The following is a 15,562-nucleotide window of genomic DNA, read 5'->3' as shown; positions in this document are numbered from 1 at the left end:
GCATAAAACTCCCTGGAATTATCCTACCTTTGAAGCTTTTGAGGGCTCAGGCGGGAACTCATTCAGCGCAGTAACCCCTGCCACTGAGCCCAGGGCCGCTGTGGAGCAGCCCAGGGAGGCAATGAGGTTGAGTTCTCATAGACTCTGCCTCTGAGTCTGTCAGATTCTGTTTTCCTATCCCCAGTATTAAAAAAATGTCTTTGAGATAGAGTCTCACTCTCACCCAGGCTGGAGTGCAGTGATGTCATCATGGCTCACTGCAGCCTCAAATTCCGGGGCTCAACTTCCCTCCCTGCTTCAGCCTCCCAAGTAGCTGGGACTACAGGTGTGTACCACCACACCTGGATGATTTTCAATTTTTATTTATTTTTTGGTAGAGATGGGGTCTCACTATGTTGCCCAGGCTGGTCTCGAACTCTGGGTTAAAGTGATCCTCCTGACGTGGCCTCCGAAAATGCTGAGATTACAGGCGTGAACCACTATGCCTGGCCTCCCCAGTTCCACCTACACAGATAGAGTTGCCCTCGCCATTGCCCCGACCTGACTTCTCCCGCGCACGCACGCACACACACGCTCTGCACATGGAGCAGTTGCTGTTGGTGCTCTTCCTGGACCGTTCCCATGGAAGATGGTTCCTTATAGCATGTGCCTCTGACCCTCTGCCTGTGGCTTCTCTGGACACAGCATGTGCTCAGCTCACTCACATGCAGCTCGGTAGTGCTGGGGCTGGGGGTTAATGCTCCTCAACCAATGACAGGCAGAGAGGGCGGGTCAATATCCCAGCTCCCTGCCCCCTTGGTGGGACAATTCTAAGGTGTGTCTCCCAGAGGTCCCCAGCACCATCGAGCCCTGGCTACCCATAATAGCAACCTGTTCATGAACATTGTCTTCCTTCCTTCCCCCTTTTTCTTCCTCATTTTCTTACTGCTGCTCCCTGGGATTACTTCCCAAATGAAGGATTTGAGCTCAACTCTTTGTCTCATTTGTATCCAACATATGCCACGCACACACACGTGCAGCCTGGGTTCTATGACGTTTAAGAAATTGTCATTCCACGCCCTGGTTTAATTCAGCAATTCAGTTTAATCTCAGGATACTCAGAGCAGGACAACAAAGCCTGGTCTGAGCCCGTGGACCTCTCTCTGGGGGCTGCATGGAGACATTTGCAGCCCTGAGTACAACACTGCGTATTCATGCATCGCTCCCAGGAGCATCCTCATCAATTCGAGAAGACACATAGGGACTCAGGGCCTAGTGCAGCTTCTGAGCCCCTTCCTGGAAGACATCTCTATGCTCCTACCCCCATGGGGACTCGGCCCCTATCTCTCTGGTCTGTGATGGGGCTGGGCTGGGATCTTCTTTGTAAACCATAGGAAACTCAGAATCAAGACCCATTGCCCAGGGACAGTCACTGCAGAACTGGTCTGTGCCCCTGGTGGACTTGGAGTCTCTCTGGGGCAGGACTGGCCGTGGGCCCCAGTTCCTTGGTTGGGGGTACACAGTCAACCTGTCATTGTCAGCTGGTTGTGCCCAGGAAGGCTGTATTCCCTGCCCAGGTGCAGTTACCACCCCAAGCAAAGCCTGGGACAGTTGGTGTGCTATCCCGTCCCAACACTGATAGGTGTTGTCACCTATCAGTGACAACAGCCCAGCAGCCCCTAGTGCGTGGGTCCTCCTGCAGCAGCACTGGCATGGGGGCCCAGTTTTGCCCCTCCCAGGACTTCTGGGCCCTGAAGTGTCAGAAACTCAGGGAATCAAAGCGTCGGACACTTGAGGTTTAGAAGGGGCCTCCAGAGTCATCCAGTCCAGCTCTCCAACTCCCCTCTACCAGCTGCTGAGAGGTAGCCCAGACTCTGCTTGTTCGTCCCCAAGACAGAGGGCTCACACCTGTTGGAGGTAGCATCCTCCCTGGGGCTGCTATCTGGGGCCGGGGGAGGGTGGTGCCAGCAGGTTTGGTTTGATGGATGGAGACTGAGGGGTACAAGGTGTGACATTTCCTTCCATCTCTCCAAGAGAGGACTCTCAGCCCCATGGGGAGGTGAGCTGGGAGGGTGGGGAAGGGGAAAGGGAGTAGGTAGAGCAGGAGGCCAGAGGGTCGGAGCCACCCCAGGAGCCTCGGCTGGCCCGGCCTAGGCTGCACCGATGTCATCGTAGTCATCATTGTCGGTGGAGTCAGGCTGAGGGCTGGAGGACGCTGTGGGCAGAGAGGCCCAGGTTAGTGGGACACCCAGTCATTGCCCCTGCTGCCCTGCGGGACAGAGCTGAGTGGGTCTGGCTCCACATCACTATCCCCGTGGGATGCTGCATGAAATCATCTGATCATCTTGCTTCCAGCCATGTCCCTGGCTGGGACATCAGCACTAAGGGAAGAGCCTCGTCTGTCTGGTTCAGGGCTGTGGTCTCCACGATAGCACACTACACAACATGGTGGACGGTTGAATGCTGGGAGCCCCTCTGCGACCACAGTCTCCCCCAAGGGGCCAACCAGCTGCTTCTGCTTGAATGCCTCCACTAACAGGGAGCTCACTTATCAAAGCAACCTGTTTGACTATTTCTTCATCCCGTCCACATCCATTTTCCCCACCTCTTCGTATTCTTGTTGTGTTTGGGTTTGTTCTTTTGCAGAGAGAGAGTCTCGCTCTGACCCTGCAGTGGCATGATCCACAGTGATACGATCATAGCTCACTGCAGCCTGGATCTCCGGGGCTCACACCTCCCACCCCAGCCTCCTGAGGAGCTAGGACTGTAGGCACGTGCTACTACACTCAGCTAATAATTAGTTTTTAGTTTTGTAGAGACTGGGTCTTGCTATGTTCCCGGGGCTAGTCTTAAACTCCTGGCCTCAAGCAATCTTCCTGCCTTGTGCTGGGATTACAGCCTTGAGCTACCATGCCTGGCCTTGCTTTGTTTTTTAAAAAGTTATTTTCCCTCTCTTCTTTCACCCTTCCTTTCTCCTTTTCCCCTTGAGTTAATGCATCCAATAGTTCCCCATTCATCTACTCCCCAGTCCCTCTCTGTCCCCCTCCCAAAATCCCTTCCCCAGATATTGGCACCTGGACAGCCAAACTGCTCCTCCGAAGGGGGCTGGGGTGGTGGCTGGAAGTTCTGGTACCACTCCCCGGACGAGGTGCTGGAGCTGTCATCAGCCGGGGGCCCTGCTGGAAACCCCCAGAACCAGTCACCCTCTGCCAGCACACAGCCACTTCTCAAGTTACCAGAGCTGGGGGGCCCACGTGACTCACAAGAGCCAAGTCCCTAGCTTGACAAATGACAAAGCGAAGGCCCAGAGATGGGGGGAGACTTCTCCAAGGGCACACAGCGAATGGCTGTGGGACTGGGTAGAATCCTGACCTCGGCCTGGCTCAGGGCTCCCAGCTTCATGCCCCCTCCAGCCAGGCTGGCTATGGGATGGGGTTCGGGGGAGGCACAGCTTACCTGAAAAGGCTGGCTGGGTGCCGGCCAGCTCCAAGTTTGGGGGCTGCTCCGGGAAGGAACTTCTCTCTGAAGAAAACCCCTGGGGGTTCCATGGAGGCGGCTTGCTTCTGGGACTATTGCAGTAATCCTCCCCGGAAGAGGTGCTCGATTCACTGTTGCTCCTTGGGTGATACTGAGGACCCAGGCATGGCGGGTCTGTAATGCAGTGTCCAGGGTTGGCAGCTGGGACGTGGGAGGCATGCAGCTCTTCAAGTCCTAAGCCAGGAAATGGAGAATGGTGCAGCAAGAAGACTTTAAGTCAGACTTCAGAAAGCACTTACTGCCTATAGGATTGGTTAAAGTCCAGAAAGACTCACTGAGGGAGGTTCCTGCTGGAAGGTCTCAAGGTGAGCTGAGCTACTGTCTGGAGGTGGGGCTGCCATTGACACCCCTCCCCAACCTGACTCACCTTCCTCCAAGGGTGGCATCTGGAACCTGCTCTGCTGGACCTCCTCATCTGTGACCCGATGCCGCTGGGAATCTGCAAGCAGAGGCAGTGGTGGAGAGAGGTGAAGGCTCAACCTCATCATTTAGGAGCCTGGAGAAGGGACTGGATTTCCTTGGGCCTGGGGTGGCTGAACAGGGTGGCAGGACAACTCTAGAGGCAGAGAGGGCTTAGCATTTCCCATCAAACTCCAGGTTCATATCCCGATCCGACAGACCCTTCGCCTCAATCTAGGGCCAACGTGTTTAACTAGCCTGGGGCCAGAAACTCTAGTGCCCTGCAATCTCCCAGCCCCCAGCCCCAGCTGTCCCTCCTACTACTTAGAGAGGTAGCAAGAGCCTGGGTTCTGTCCTTGTGACCTGGCAGCTCTGGGCAGGAGAAGGACAGATGTTTGCTCCTTCAAGAAGCCTTCCTAGAGTGAAACCCAGATGGTCTGGAATCACTGCATCACAGGCTCTGTGGCATCTTCAAGTTTCAGAAACAGATTTATAGAGTCTGGAGGATATGATTGTCTGGGATCTTGGAGTCAGCTCTTTTGAATCTGGTACCGCTGACTCTTAATTTCAATGTTATGGCATTGTGGACTCTTAGTCTTGCATCTTGTATGCCTGGGCTCAGAACCTCAGGTTTGACAGACACTTCATCGCCGTGGCTCCCAAACACTGGTCCTCAGGCCAGAAGAAGTGGAATCATCTGTGTCCCACCCCTAGACGCCCTGGGTTAGCAGGTGGGGCAGGGACAGCTGTCTGTTCCCCAATATCCATTCTGGCTTTTATCTGGACACAGCTACCCAGGACAGAGACTTCATTTCCCTGCCTCTCTTGCAGCTAGTGGGTTTGTGCGTTGGGTGCTGGGTTGTAAGCGGGAATGCTGTGGCCATCTCCAGCATCCTGTCTTTCCCTTGCCCTTGCCTGGAATGTGGACATGGAGGTGAGCCATTCTGGACTGTGCAGATGAAGGCAACATCTTAGGGACCTCACAGCAGCAAGAAAGAAGGGGCTGGGCCCCCGCCAACCTCTCAGGACCCTGTCATTTGGAGCCTTCAGTCACACACAGCCAAACTCATCCTGACTGATACATTAGGTGTGGGGAGGGGCTCAGGAATTGTTGACAAGCTCCCAGGTGATTCCACAATAGGGTGTGGGATGCGCTGGTCTATTCCAACCTCCCAGCATTGCCCGGGCCCTACCTTCAGCGTTAGCTTTCCTCTTCCTATCCCCAGAAGGCAAAGAAAAGAGCCGGCTATGAGGCACAAGCTGGCATGAGAGTGGAGGTAAGGAAGTGGGTGGGGCTGATGGGGTCAGACAGGGCAGGATGGGACACGGAGGAATATGGGCATGCAAGAACCCTTGCCAACTGTATCTGTCATCTGCACTCCCCCATCTCTCACACAGAGAGCCATCTTTAGGTGAGTGTCAAAGGCCTGGTCTTAAGACCCTACATGGCCGGAGACAAACATGGGAGAGACAGAGGTCAGAGTGGAGATGTCCTGAGACATCGAGATGACCCCAGGGTCACAAAGCACTGTGAAAACGTCAGTGCAGGACCATTTACAGTCAATCCAGTGGGTAACCAGGGGCATTCTGTCCGCGTCAGGCAGGGGTTACTAGGTGGGACGACTGACGCTCCCTGATTCAGGCAGGTGGGCCCTCGGGAGCCCAGCCAGGCACTCACTGTAGAAGGTGGTCAGGGCCACAGGAGGTTGGGCGCTGAAGTCATAGTGCTCATAGTCTGAGTCCGAGCCAGAGTCTGAGTCCTCAGGGGGCGGGGCCTGGACCTCGATGGGCAGCATGAAAACTGGGGAGAGAACAGAGTTGGGGGCATGGCAGAGTGGTGGGCAGAAAGGTATAGGGAGAGAGGGTAGAGAGTATGAACAGCAGAGGTGAGAGGCAGAGTGGCAGGAGAGCACTAAGTAGCCCTTTTTTTTTTTCTTTTCTAGGATAGGGTCTCACTCTGTTGTCCAGGCTGGAGTACAGTGGTGCCATCACAGCTCACTGCACCATCCTCCCACCTCAGTCTCCCAAGTAGCTGGGACCACAGGCATGCACCCTCACACCCAGCTAATTTTTGAATTGAGACAGTTTTCACAATGTTACCCAGGCTGGTCTCAAACTCCTGGGCGCAAGCGATCCATCCCCCTCGGCCTCCCAAAGTGCCAGGACTACAGGCATCCACCACCGTGCCTGGCCTGGGTAGCCCATCTTGTACAAACCACCCAGTCTGAAGTTGCTAGGCTGCCTTCATTCATTTCCAATATGGAGAACTAAACATTTGTTTAGCAAACGCTTAACACAGTACTTGCTATATGTGAGGCACTATTCTAACACAAGTATTACCTCATTTAACCCTCATGATAACTCTGTGAAGGAGGTACATTATCATCCCCATTTTACCTTGGAGGGAACTGGGGCACAGCCAGGTTCTTACCTGGCCCAGAGCCGGCAATCTGGCTCTAAACCTCTAGACTGTGCTATTTGGTGAGCAACTGCCCTGTGCTAAGCCTTGTGCTAGATGCTGTATTCACATTCTCTTCTCAAATATATGGACACTCTGTGCAAAGGATATTTATAACATTTGGCTGACTTTTGTATTGGTTTTTATGTCATTGAACTCTTTCCCATAAAGGTGATTGACTATATTCATAATGCAAGGTGATTAAGCTCAAATTCCTCTGCAAGACTTTCAAGAGGCATAAATCCATATATCATAAAGGATGAATGACTGACCTATTTTTTGTTTTTTGAGACAGAGTCTCGCTGTGTCTCCCAGGCTGGAGTGCAGTGGCGCGATCTCGGCTCACTGCAACCTCCGCCTCCCAGGTTCAAGCGATTCTCCTGCCTCAGCTTCCCAAGTAGCTGGGATTACAGGTGCACACCACCAACCCCGCTAATTTTTTGCATTTTTAGTAGAAACGAAGTTTCACCATGTTGGCTAGGTTGGTCTCCAACTCCTGACCTCAGGCTCCCAAAGTGCTGGGATTGCAGGCGTGAGCCACTGTGCCTGGCCCCAATTTTTTTTTTTTTTGCTTAGAAAATACGAAATATGAAATAAAACCACATTCTAGGAGAATCTTGATGGGGCTTCGCAAGGCCATTGGGCAGGACGCTGACAGGGATGATGATGTCACAAGCCTACCAGCCAACTAGCAGAGCAAAGCAGAACAGAGTTTTCCTCTGAGAACCAAGATCTAAACCACCTGTATTTGTCCAGAATTCAAAACTCTAGAGTCCTAGTGTGACTGAATTGGAAGTCACCTGCCCTTCAACGTCTAGGGACGACTTGAGCCTGCTCAAGGTCCCAGGGCCGCGAGTGGGCTGGCCTAGATCTCATCTCCAGCCATGTGTATGTCTTGGACCTGAGCAGTGCTGACCTTCCAGAAAGTGCACCCTTCTTGTCCTCCCCAGCCCTCCCACACCCAGGATGGGAGACATCCTACCTTCTTTGGGGATGGTGATGGGGACCGGTTGATAGCTATTGCTCCCTGCTGGGATGGTGGTGGGTAGGTGCTGGTGGTTCACCATTACGGGGAGGGCTGAGGGAGGGGAGGCAGAAATTCTACAAGTCATTTTTTTGCCCTCTCCCAGTCTACCTGGTTCCATTCTGTTCTCATCGAGACACCACCCTCCTCATTCCCCCAACACTTGCAGGCACACGCACACACGCACACACATGCACACACATGCACAGAGCCTGGTCCTCCCCGCTGGTGGATACATGACTGCTGGGCATGCTGGGAAAATCCTTTCCACCAGGGGGAGTTCGCCAGGGCCAGGGTCGGGTGGCCATTGCTGGACCACACCACTGCTGCTGAGGTTCTGCCGAGGCTCACATCCCCCTGGGATGGCAGTGGCTCCCAGAACCTTGCACTTACCATATTTTCCTTTAATTCTCAAGAGGATGAAGGCTATGAAGATGAGGGAGCCAAGGAGGAGAATTCCCAGAACGATGGAGGAGATGAAGAGCATTAGCTCCCGAGATTCCTTGTTCTCTAGTTTCACTGTCACAGAAGATTCTGGAAACAAGAATTCCAATGCAGGAAGAAAGAGGAATGGGCACTCAACCTTCTTTTTGCCTTTCCATTCTCTATAAAGCTGACCTGCTTCCCTTTTTATGTTACCTTCCTCCTTGCTTCCTTTTTCCATTTTTTCCCATCTGCTTTTAAGTGTGTGGTATGCATTAGGGGCTCAATAAATGCTTATTGCATGCATGATTAATTGATTAAATGAATTACTGCCTGAAATACAACTCCGGCCACCAGGCTGCAGAGATCTATCTGTCTGCTAGCTCTTCAGTATTTAGTCTTTGTTCAATAGACAATTATTGAGTACCCTGTGTGCCTGGCACTAGACCCTGGGGCTACACATATGACAACAGTATCACAGGCCTTGCAGGGCTCTGTCTGGTGGAGAGATCAGTAAGTAACCTAATCCAATATGGTGAGGTACCCGCTGTGATGGAGGTTTGAACAGCGACACTGGGGGCATGAGGCCCTATAAAAGGCACCCCACTCTCTGTGAGGGAAGACCAAGGCTGACTTCCCAGAGACAGTGACTCTGAGCCACCTCTGGCAGCGAACAGACCATCAGGAGAGCTGTGCCTGAGACCCCCTCCTTCCCACCAGACATCCCCTCCACGAGGACAGGAGTGGGGTCTGGGATTCAGGGTCTCCCACCTCTGCAGCCCCACTCTGGGGTGACTTCTTGCCTTCCCCCTCCCTCAGCCTCCCCTCTGCTTAAAAGAATGCAAAGCACAAGAACGGATACAAGGGGCAGTGAGGAGGGAGCCTGGAGTGAGCGGACCACAGGGCTAGATGACTAGTAGTGACAGCGACAGGGTGGGAGATGAGATCATGCAGACTTCCTTGCTGGAGGCAGTGTCTGCTCCCCCAGGAGAGAACCCTCTCCCTGTCTTCATTTTCTCCTCTCCCCTTTCTGTCTGCAAATGGGGAAGTTTGGGCCAGGATGGGAGCTGGATCTGGCAGCAGGAACTAGATGTGAGAGTGAGGCTGGGTGTTGCGGCCATGGGGAGACCCGTGAATGTGGGCCGAGAGGGCCGTGGCCGAGGGAGGGGCTGATGGACCAAGGACTGGGGCGTGGTCCCTGGATCTCTCTTTGTGCTTCACTCTTTGCCCTTCCAGGATGGTGTGGATCCCCACCCCAACTTCAGGAAGAGAAAGTGTGTGCGGGTTGTCTGCAGGCCTGGCAGAAGCTCGCCCGGCAGCCTGTGCAGTTGCGCATTTTATTTCCTCTCTGTGCTGTCATCTGTGGCTAGGGCCTCTGTGCCCTCTCCCCAAACCCCTGTTCACTGCTTCTGGGGTGTCTGAGAAGATGAAAGAGAGCTAGGAGGCACAGCAAGGGAGTCTGGGCCAGCCCCTGTGGGTATCCCAGGACTGCAAAGGGGCTCTATGCCTGAACGAAATACTCATAGCAACAGCAGACCTTCAGACAGTTCTTATAGTCTTCGAGGCTCTGTTCTAAGTGCTTTACAAAAATTAATTCACTGGAGCCTCACAGCAATGCTAGGAGAAAGGTGCTATATGCGTATCACCCCCATTTTATAATTGAGGCATCTGAGGCTCAGAGAGGTTAAGAGTTGCCCAACAGGACACAGCTAGCAAGAGACACAGCTGGGATTTGAGTCCTGGGAGTCTGCTCTGATGCTAGCCAAGCTACACACAGCTGGTGGGTAGACCAAGAATGGATCTGGAATTCAGAGCCTTGGTTGTCAATTCTGGCCAGCACTCACTAGCTGTGACTTCAGCCTCGGAGCCTCAGCTCCTTTCTTGATGTAAGGATTATACTAAGACCCCTCCCATTTGGCTACAGAGGGGATTAAAGGGTTGGGAAATAATAGCTATAAAGCACTAGGCCCAGCGTTTGGCCTGTTATGAACACAGGGCTGTGTACCAATATTCTCGCTACCCAGCTGGGCCAAGATCACCCTACCCCTGCCGCCCCTGACCCTGACCCCTGCTCGAGGTGGTATCAGCTCTCTCCAGCTCTTTCCTTCTTCCCTCCAGGAGCTCACAGGAAAGTGGGGGAATGGACTGCTGTCCAGGAAGTCTCAGGACTCAGTAATCTATGGGCTGACTTGGCAAGGAGGGGATGTAGAAAGAGTAGAAAGTGCCGCCCAGAGAGGCCCAGGGAGGCAAGTCCATTGGCTGGAGGTGGAGGATGGGGACCAAACCATCCTCAGCCCCAACACAGGTGTGCACAGAAACAAACACACACACACACACGCACACACGTCCAAGCTTCTGAGAAACCGTGTAGTACCCAGCAACACTTACCTGTGGTGACTGTCTGAACACTTGCAGGGACTTCGGGAGTGGACAGATTGTGCAAACTCCGGGAAGCTGTCAGAAAGCACCGCCCAGTCACTCAATGCATGTTACTGAGCACCTACTGTATGCCAGGCCTTGGGTTAGAAACGGAATGGGACAGACAAGGAACCCAGAACTAGGGTTGTGCTCCTATCAGGGGCACGTGGCTAAGGAAACTTACATCCCTCCCCTCCTCCCCCCACAGTAAGGAGGAACTCATGGATTAAATGCTGGGAAGGCTCTTTGATTAGAATAAAGGGCTAATAGAATGATCCCTTCTTCCTGTGTAAGCTGCTACAGACCACAAATCCCTGTTCCATTCAGTTTCATTCATCCACAAATCCCTGTTCCATTCTTAATCGGCCTAGGGAGATGACGAGCTGACGTTATCTTCATTAGCATCATCGGCATTCCCGTTGGGTAGGTATGCTCACAAAGAAAGGAGCTTAAAAGTCCCTCAGCAGATACCATCAGGTTTCCCAGCTATCCTGCGAAGTGCCTAGTATCAGCATCCACACTTGTAGGGTAAGGGACTGTTGGAAGCCTCCTTGCTAGTAAATGGCAGAGCTGGAATTTGTAACCAGGTGTCTGAATGCCGTAAGAATGCAAATATCATATTTCTTCAGATCTAACACTCACATATTTTCAAACTTTAACACGTCTGAAACTGGGATCATGGCCTCTATCATTACGTTTGGTGGTTTATTTTGGCAGCGTTTGTTCTTTACAGTACATAAAATAATAATGGTGTGACTTATAAACAATGCCATCTTAGATTTGGTGAAATATGGTAGAACCCAATCCACAGAGTGGGTATGAGGCTTAGCTGAAATAAGAGCTACTTAGTGCTCAACAATGCCTAGCATATGATCAGGGTTCCAGAAGCTGTCACCGATATTATTACTGGGCCTGCTAATATTATTATTATTATTATTATTATTTTTCTTTTTTTAGACGGAGTCTCGCTCTGTGGCCCAGGCTGGAGTGCAGTGGCGGGATCTCGGCTCACTGCAACCTCTGCCTCCCGGGTTTACGCCATTCTCCTGCCTCAGCCTCCCGAGTAGCTGGGACTACAGGCGCCCGCCACCTCGCCCGGCTAGTTTTTTGTATTTTTTTAGTAGAGACGGGGTTTCACCGTGTTAGCCAGGATGGTCTCGATCTCCTGACCTCGTGATCCGCCCGTCTCGGCCTCCCAAAGTGCTGGGATTACAGGCGTGAGCCACCGCGCCCGGCCGCTAATATTATTTTTACTATCATCACTAGGCCTGGGTTGGCAAATTGGTTTCAACTCTTGAGTCAGTCCCAGTCAAGACGAACCACTGCTTAGCATATAATGTCTTCATATATGATTCATCATTCTGGGGCTGAGTGGAGCATCTGAAAATGCCTCGATGAATTAGCACTGTCTGCCTGGGCACCATAAGGACAACGGTCCTTCTTATGCCATATGTGCCATTGCCAATCTGGTGCCTATTGTGGTCCTTGGAGTGTAAGTTTTTAGGACATGGATTCAGGTAGTATTCTGGCTTATATCTGGGGGGTGGAGTGGGATGGGGTACCTGAGCAGAGGACCCTGGCTGCCAGCGACTGGCTGCAGAGGTTGGAGTTGTTGAACCGCCAGGAGCAGTTGGAGAGGGTGGGCTCCTCGCCGTTGCATGAGTAGTACATCCTGCCGGACAAGGAGTGGGGCAGCCCCTTGGGCCTCTCGATCGCAGTTCCGCAGCCCAAGGACTGGCAGAGCACCTTGGCCTCTGATGCGTACCACTCACTGTCACACACTGTGTTCCAGACCCCTCGGAAGTGTACCTCCACCTGCCCCTCACAGGGGTCAGCGCCCCCAGTCAGGCGCCAGGACTGGTGCTCTGCAGGAAAGGGGCAGGGGACAGAGTCAGGTCAGGATCCTTTGGGCAGATATTCCCGTCAGCCCAGACCCATCAGGGCAGGCACCAATGAAGCCTCCAGATCTTGTGTCTTCTCCCTCCTGTGTCTGTGTCCTCCTGTCGCCTGCCCCATCTGCTCTGACCAGCCCTGCTGTGATAAGCGTGGTCTGGAGCAGCAACATCGGCATTGCCTGGGATCTTGTTAGAAACGCAGACTCTGGAGCTCTGCCTCAGACCTACTGAATGAGAATCTACATTTAACACTCCCACCTCCCCCATCTCCTGCATATCAAAGAGAGGCCCTGGCTGGTCCAGAACCTTCTGGCCTCACCCGGACAGACCAACAGCCTCCTCAGAGGCCTCCCTGCCTTCAGTCTCTCCTTGCTGCTTGAATGCAGGTGACCAACTCCCACTCGGGAAGAGTCTCACTTTTAATGTCACCTCTTTCAGGAGGTGGTCAGCCTTAGCCTCCAGCTCCACATTGCCTGCTGCCTCTAGACTCCCCCTGACTGCCTTTCTTGGGGGCATTTACCACTTTCTCTCCTGAATTATGTTTGTCTCAGTCTCATCTCACTTCCTGAACTGTGACCTCTCAAGGGCAGGGACCACCTCTCCGGCACCAACTCCAGGCTTGGCGCCCAGTAGGCCTATGGTGAGTGTGGGTGGTGACGCCGCTTCAGCGACTCCGCCCACTGACCTGAGCACACCACGCCGGCGTCCTCTTTGTGGCCACAGTAGTGCTGTCCTGGCTGCCCCGGGCAGTCCCACAGGTAAGCTTCGGCCCCGGAGCAGTTCACCTGGTCCCGGTGGATAGGTCCCTGGCCGGGCGTGAAGTGCAAGCCGGGCACGGCCTGGACTGCCCAGCCGCAGCCCAGTTGCCTGCACACCACGTGGGCGTCCTCCAGGTCCCAAGTGTCATCGCACACCGATCCCCACGCGCCATGCTCCAGCATCTCCACGCGGCCGGCGCAGGCGCTGCCACCGTCCACCAGGCGCAGCGCGCGGTTCTCTAGGGGTGGGAGAGGGTTGTGGACGCTGGGGCACCCGGCGAGGAAAGAAGGGTTGGGATGATGGTTGGACTGGCAGGAGAGTTGTGAGCGTGTTGTGGACCCAGTGAGAAGGCTGTAGCCCGGTAGGCAAGACTGGGAATCCCCCCTAGGACTGCAGATGGGGTAGGTAGAGCAGCAGGCTGGTGGGAGGGACCAGAGACCTGGTGGGCGGGGCCTGGAGGGCAGGTTTGGTATCCTGGGAGCCACAGCGCTAAGGGGAATGCTGTGAACCTGGCATGTTATATACATGGGGAAAGGGGAGGAGAGAGAGATCCAGAGCGGGCGGGGACAGGGAAGCGGCGGGCCCAGTAAGTGGGGCTAGAGACCGGGTTAACTTTGGGAACCCAGGGGTGGGACTAGGGACCAAGTGTAGGGGAGTCTGGGGGCCAGATTCGAGGAAATGCTCAGATCTGGAAATGACTCGAAGTCGTCCTCCGGTGTGGGAACCCGCTGCGTTTGCACTGGTAGGCGGTGGGGGTGGAGGTCTGGAGGGCGAGGCTTGGGTCCAGGGGCTGGAGCCAGGGGCAGTAGCTGAAGGCCTGGGGAGTGGGGCAGGTGGGGGCCTGTGTAGGGGGTGCGCTCGTACCTGCACAGATGATGCGGGCCCGCCTCCCGCTGCTGCGGCACGCGTGCTCCACCACCTCGCAGAGCTGCCACTCGGTGCCGCTGCACAGGAGGGCGGGCGCCCCGGCCAGAGTGGCGTTAGCGGCTTCGCTTGTGTTCCCGGCCGCCGGCGGGGGCGGCAGCTCGGGGGTCGGCGGGGCGAGCAGGGAGGCCGCCTCCGCCCCGCCGCAGTCCAGTGCTCGGCACACGGCCTCTGCAGCGCGGCTGTCCCAGAGCACCCAGCACGCGGGCTCCCAGGACGCCTTGAGCCGGACCTCCACCGTCCCGCTGCAGCTGCTGCTCCCGTTCGTCAGACGGACCGGAAGCCGCTCCCCTGGAAGTGTCAGACCGGTGAGCTGAGACCGGTGGGGCCGGGGCAGGCGGTTGCCCAGGCTCTACCACTGACTCTGCGTGACCTTTGACAACGCCCTGCTTGGCTCTGGGTCTCAGCTTTCCAATCTGCAAAATGGAGCTGGGCTGGCTCATCCCTGATCCCCCCTTGAGGCCTGACCCTGTGATTCTCCTTAGAGTCAGGTGAAGGTGGGGCTCAGGAGTGACTCTAGAGGTTAAGATGGGTGACAGACAACCAGGGGTCCAGCCCGCACAAACCCTCCTCACTTGCTCCTGTCTCCAGGGGCACCCGTTTGTGAAAGAAAGGCAGAGTTGTGAGTTCAGGGGCCCTGGTCCAGTGGGTACATGCTTCCCCTGAAGGCCCCTCTGCTCCTCTGAGGGTACTGTCCTAGAGGCTGCCACAGTAACCAGGGAACCCTGGATGATTGCCAAAGGGCTGGCCATGGGGTTGATGATGGGCTGCTTTAGCTGATGGTGGTCCTCACTTCCCCCAGAACCCCTTCTTTGGGAACCACCTGCCCCTTTTAGCCTAGGATCGTACCCCCAGTGCTAGCATGCAGCTTTGCATAGAGTAGGTCCTTAATAAATGTTAGTTGAGTAAATCAAGGACCCATCTGGTGGAACCCTGCCACCCCCACCAAGAACTCTAGCTTGTTCTCAACAAATCCCCTTAAAATGCTCCAGGCATACCTGCCCACCTGTACGTGACTTATCAGTGGCCTCTCAAAAAATGGTAGTTCTATGATCTCAAAGTGAATTGATAGCGGAACTTCAGGTGATAGGTCAGGAAGAAGTGTTGTCTGAAGTCAGGGAACCTCCTGGCATCCTAAGTGTCCTTCCCTTCTTTATTACCATGGGGGACCACCTACAGAAAGCTGACCATGGACCCCCAGAGACAATGTTTGCTCACCTGGCTCCCAGACCTCGCTGTCTGCACTGCTGGTGTTGAGCTGGTCAGATGGGGCTGGAGACAGATGACCTGAAATGAACCAGCAGCAGCATGGTGGGTGAGTGAGCTCAAGCCTGGAGGCCACAGAGGCACCCTGATGAGCAGGGGGCACTTCATGGAGCCTGTGGTGGCTATATGAGGCCTTTGGAAAAGACATGGTCCTCAACTTTGGGTGCATTTGCATTTGCTTCCCTTCAGGGTAGGGAAAATTCTCCAACACTGGTGTTTCAAGATCCTCCTCTTTGTCTATTCACTGAACACACATCTTCAGAAATCGGAGTAGAACAGGTAGGAATGGCAGTGGGCATTGGGGCCAGACACACAAACTGGCTTCGTGACCATGAATGAGTGACTTAATCTTTCTGTGCCAGTCCCAATTTTTCAACAATGATACTTAGGAAAATATCATGAGACTGAAATGAGACAGCTCATGAAATACTTGACATACAGAAAAAGCTCAAAAATGGGAGTGATTTAGAAAAAAAAAAA

The 15,562-nt window shown here is 54.2% G+C and overlaps 1 protein-coding gene across 3 annotated transcripts in view; it reads right to left on the bottom strand.

The window, feature by feature from the left end:
- Window positions 1-1,067: 1,067 nt before the first annotated feature.
- The window catches only part of CD6 (CD6 molecule), a 49,763-nt gene continuing 35,268 nt past the window's right edge, over window positions 1,068-15,562 (bottom strand). Inside the window, exons 2-13 of one of the 3 annotated variants that reach the window (XM_011963552.1) lie at window positions 15,035-15,103; window positions 13,757-14,107; window positions 12,819-13,130; window positions 11,801-12,103; window positions 10,209-10,274; window positions 7,791-7,931; window positions 7,356-7,451; window positions 5,594-5,716; window positions 3,884-3,955; window positions 3,436-3,690; window positions 3,054-3,158; window positions 1,068-2,194 (exon numbers count right to left, since the gene is read on the bottom strand). In XM_011963552.1, coding sequence (XP_011818942.1) covers window positions 2,130-2,194; window positions 3,054-3,158; window positions 3,436-3,690; window positions 3,884-3,955; window positions 5,594-5,716; window positions 7,356-7,451; window positions 7,791-7,931; window positions 10,209-10,274; window positions 11,801-12,103; window positions 12,819-13,130; window positions 13,757-14,107; window positions 15,035-15,103 — 1,958 coding nt within the window. In that variant the 3' untranslated portion in view covers window positions 1,068-2,129. The remainder of the gene's footprint in view (window positions 2,195-3,053; window positions 3,159-3,435; window positions 3,691-3,883; window positions 3,956-5,593; window positions 5,717-7,355; window positions 7,452-7,790; window positions 7,932-10,208; window positions 10,275-11,800; window positions 12,104-12,818; window positions 13,131-13,756; window positions 14,108-15,034; window positions 15,104-15,562) is intronic. The other 2 variants (XM_011963554.1, XM_011963553.1) reach the window with 2 other exon arrangements.

The sequence above is a fragment of the Colobus angolensis genome, unplaced genomic scaffold (assembly GCF_000951035.1).
Source record: "Colobus angolensis palliatus isolate OR3802 unplaced genomic scaffold, Cang.pa_1.0 Scaffold61, whole genome shotgun sequence".
Classification (NCBI taxonomy): Eukaryota; Metazoa; Chordata; class Mammalia; order Primates; family Cercopithecidae; genus Colobus; species Colobus angolensis.
The sequence above is the reverse complement of the archived record's forward strand: the minus strand, read 5'-3'. Positions and strand labels throughout refer to the sequence as shown.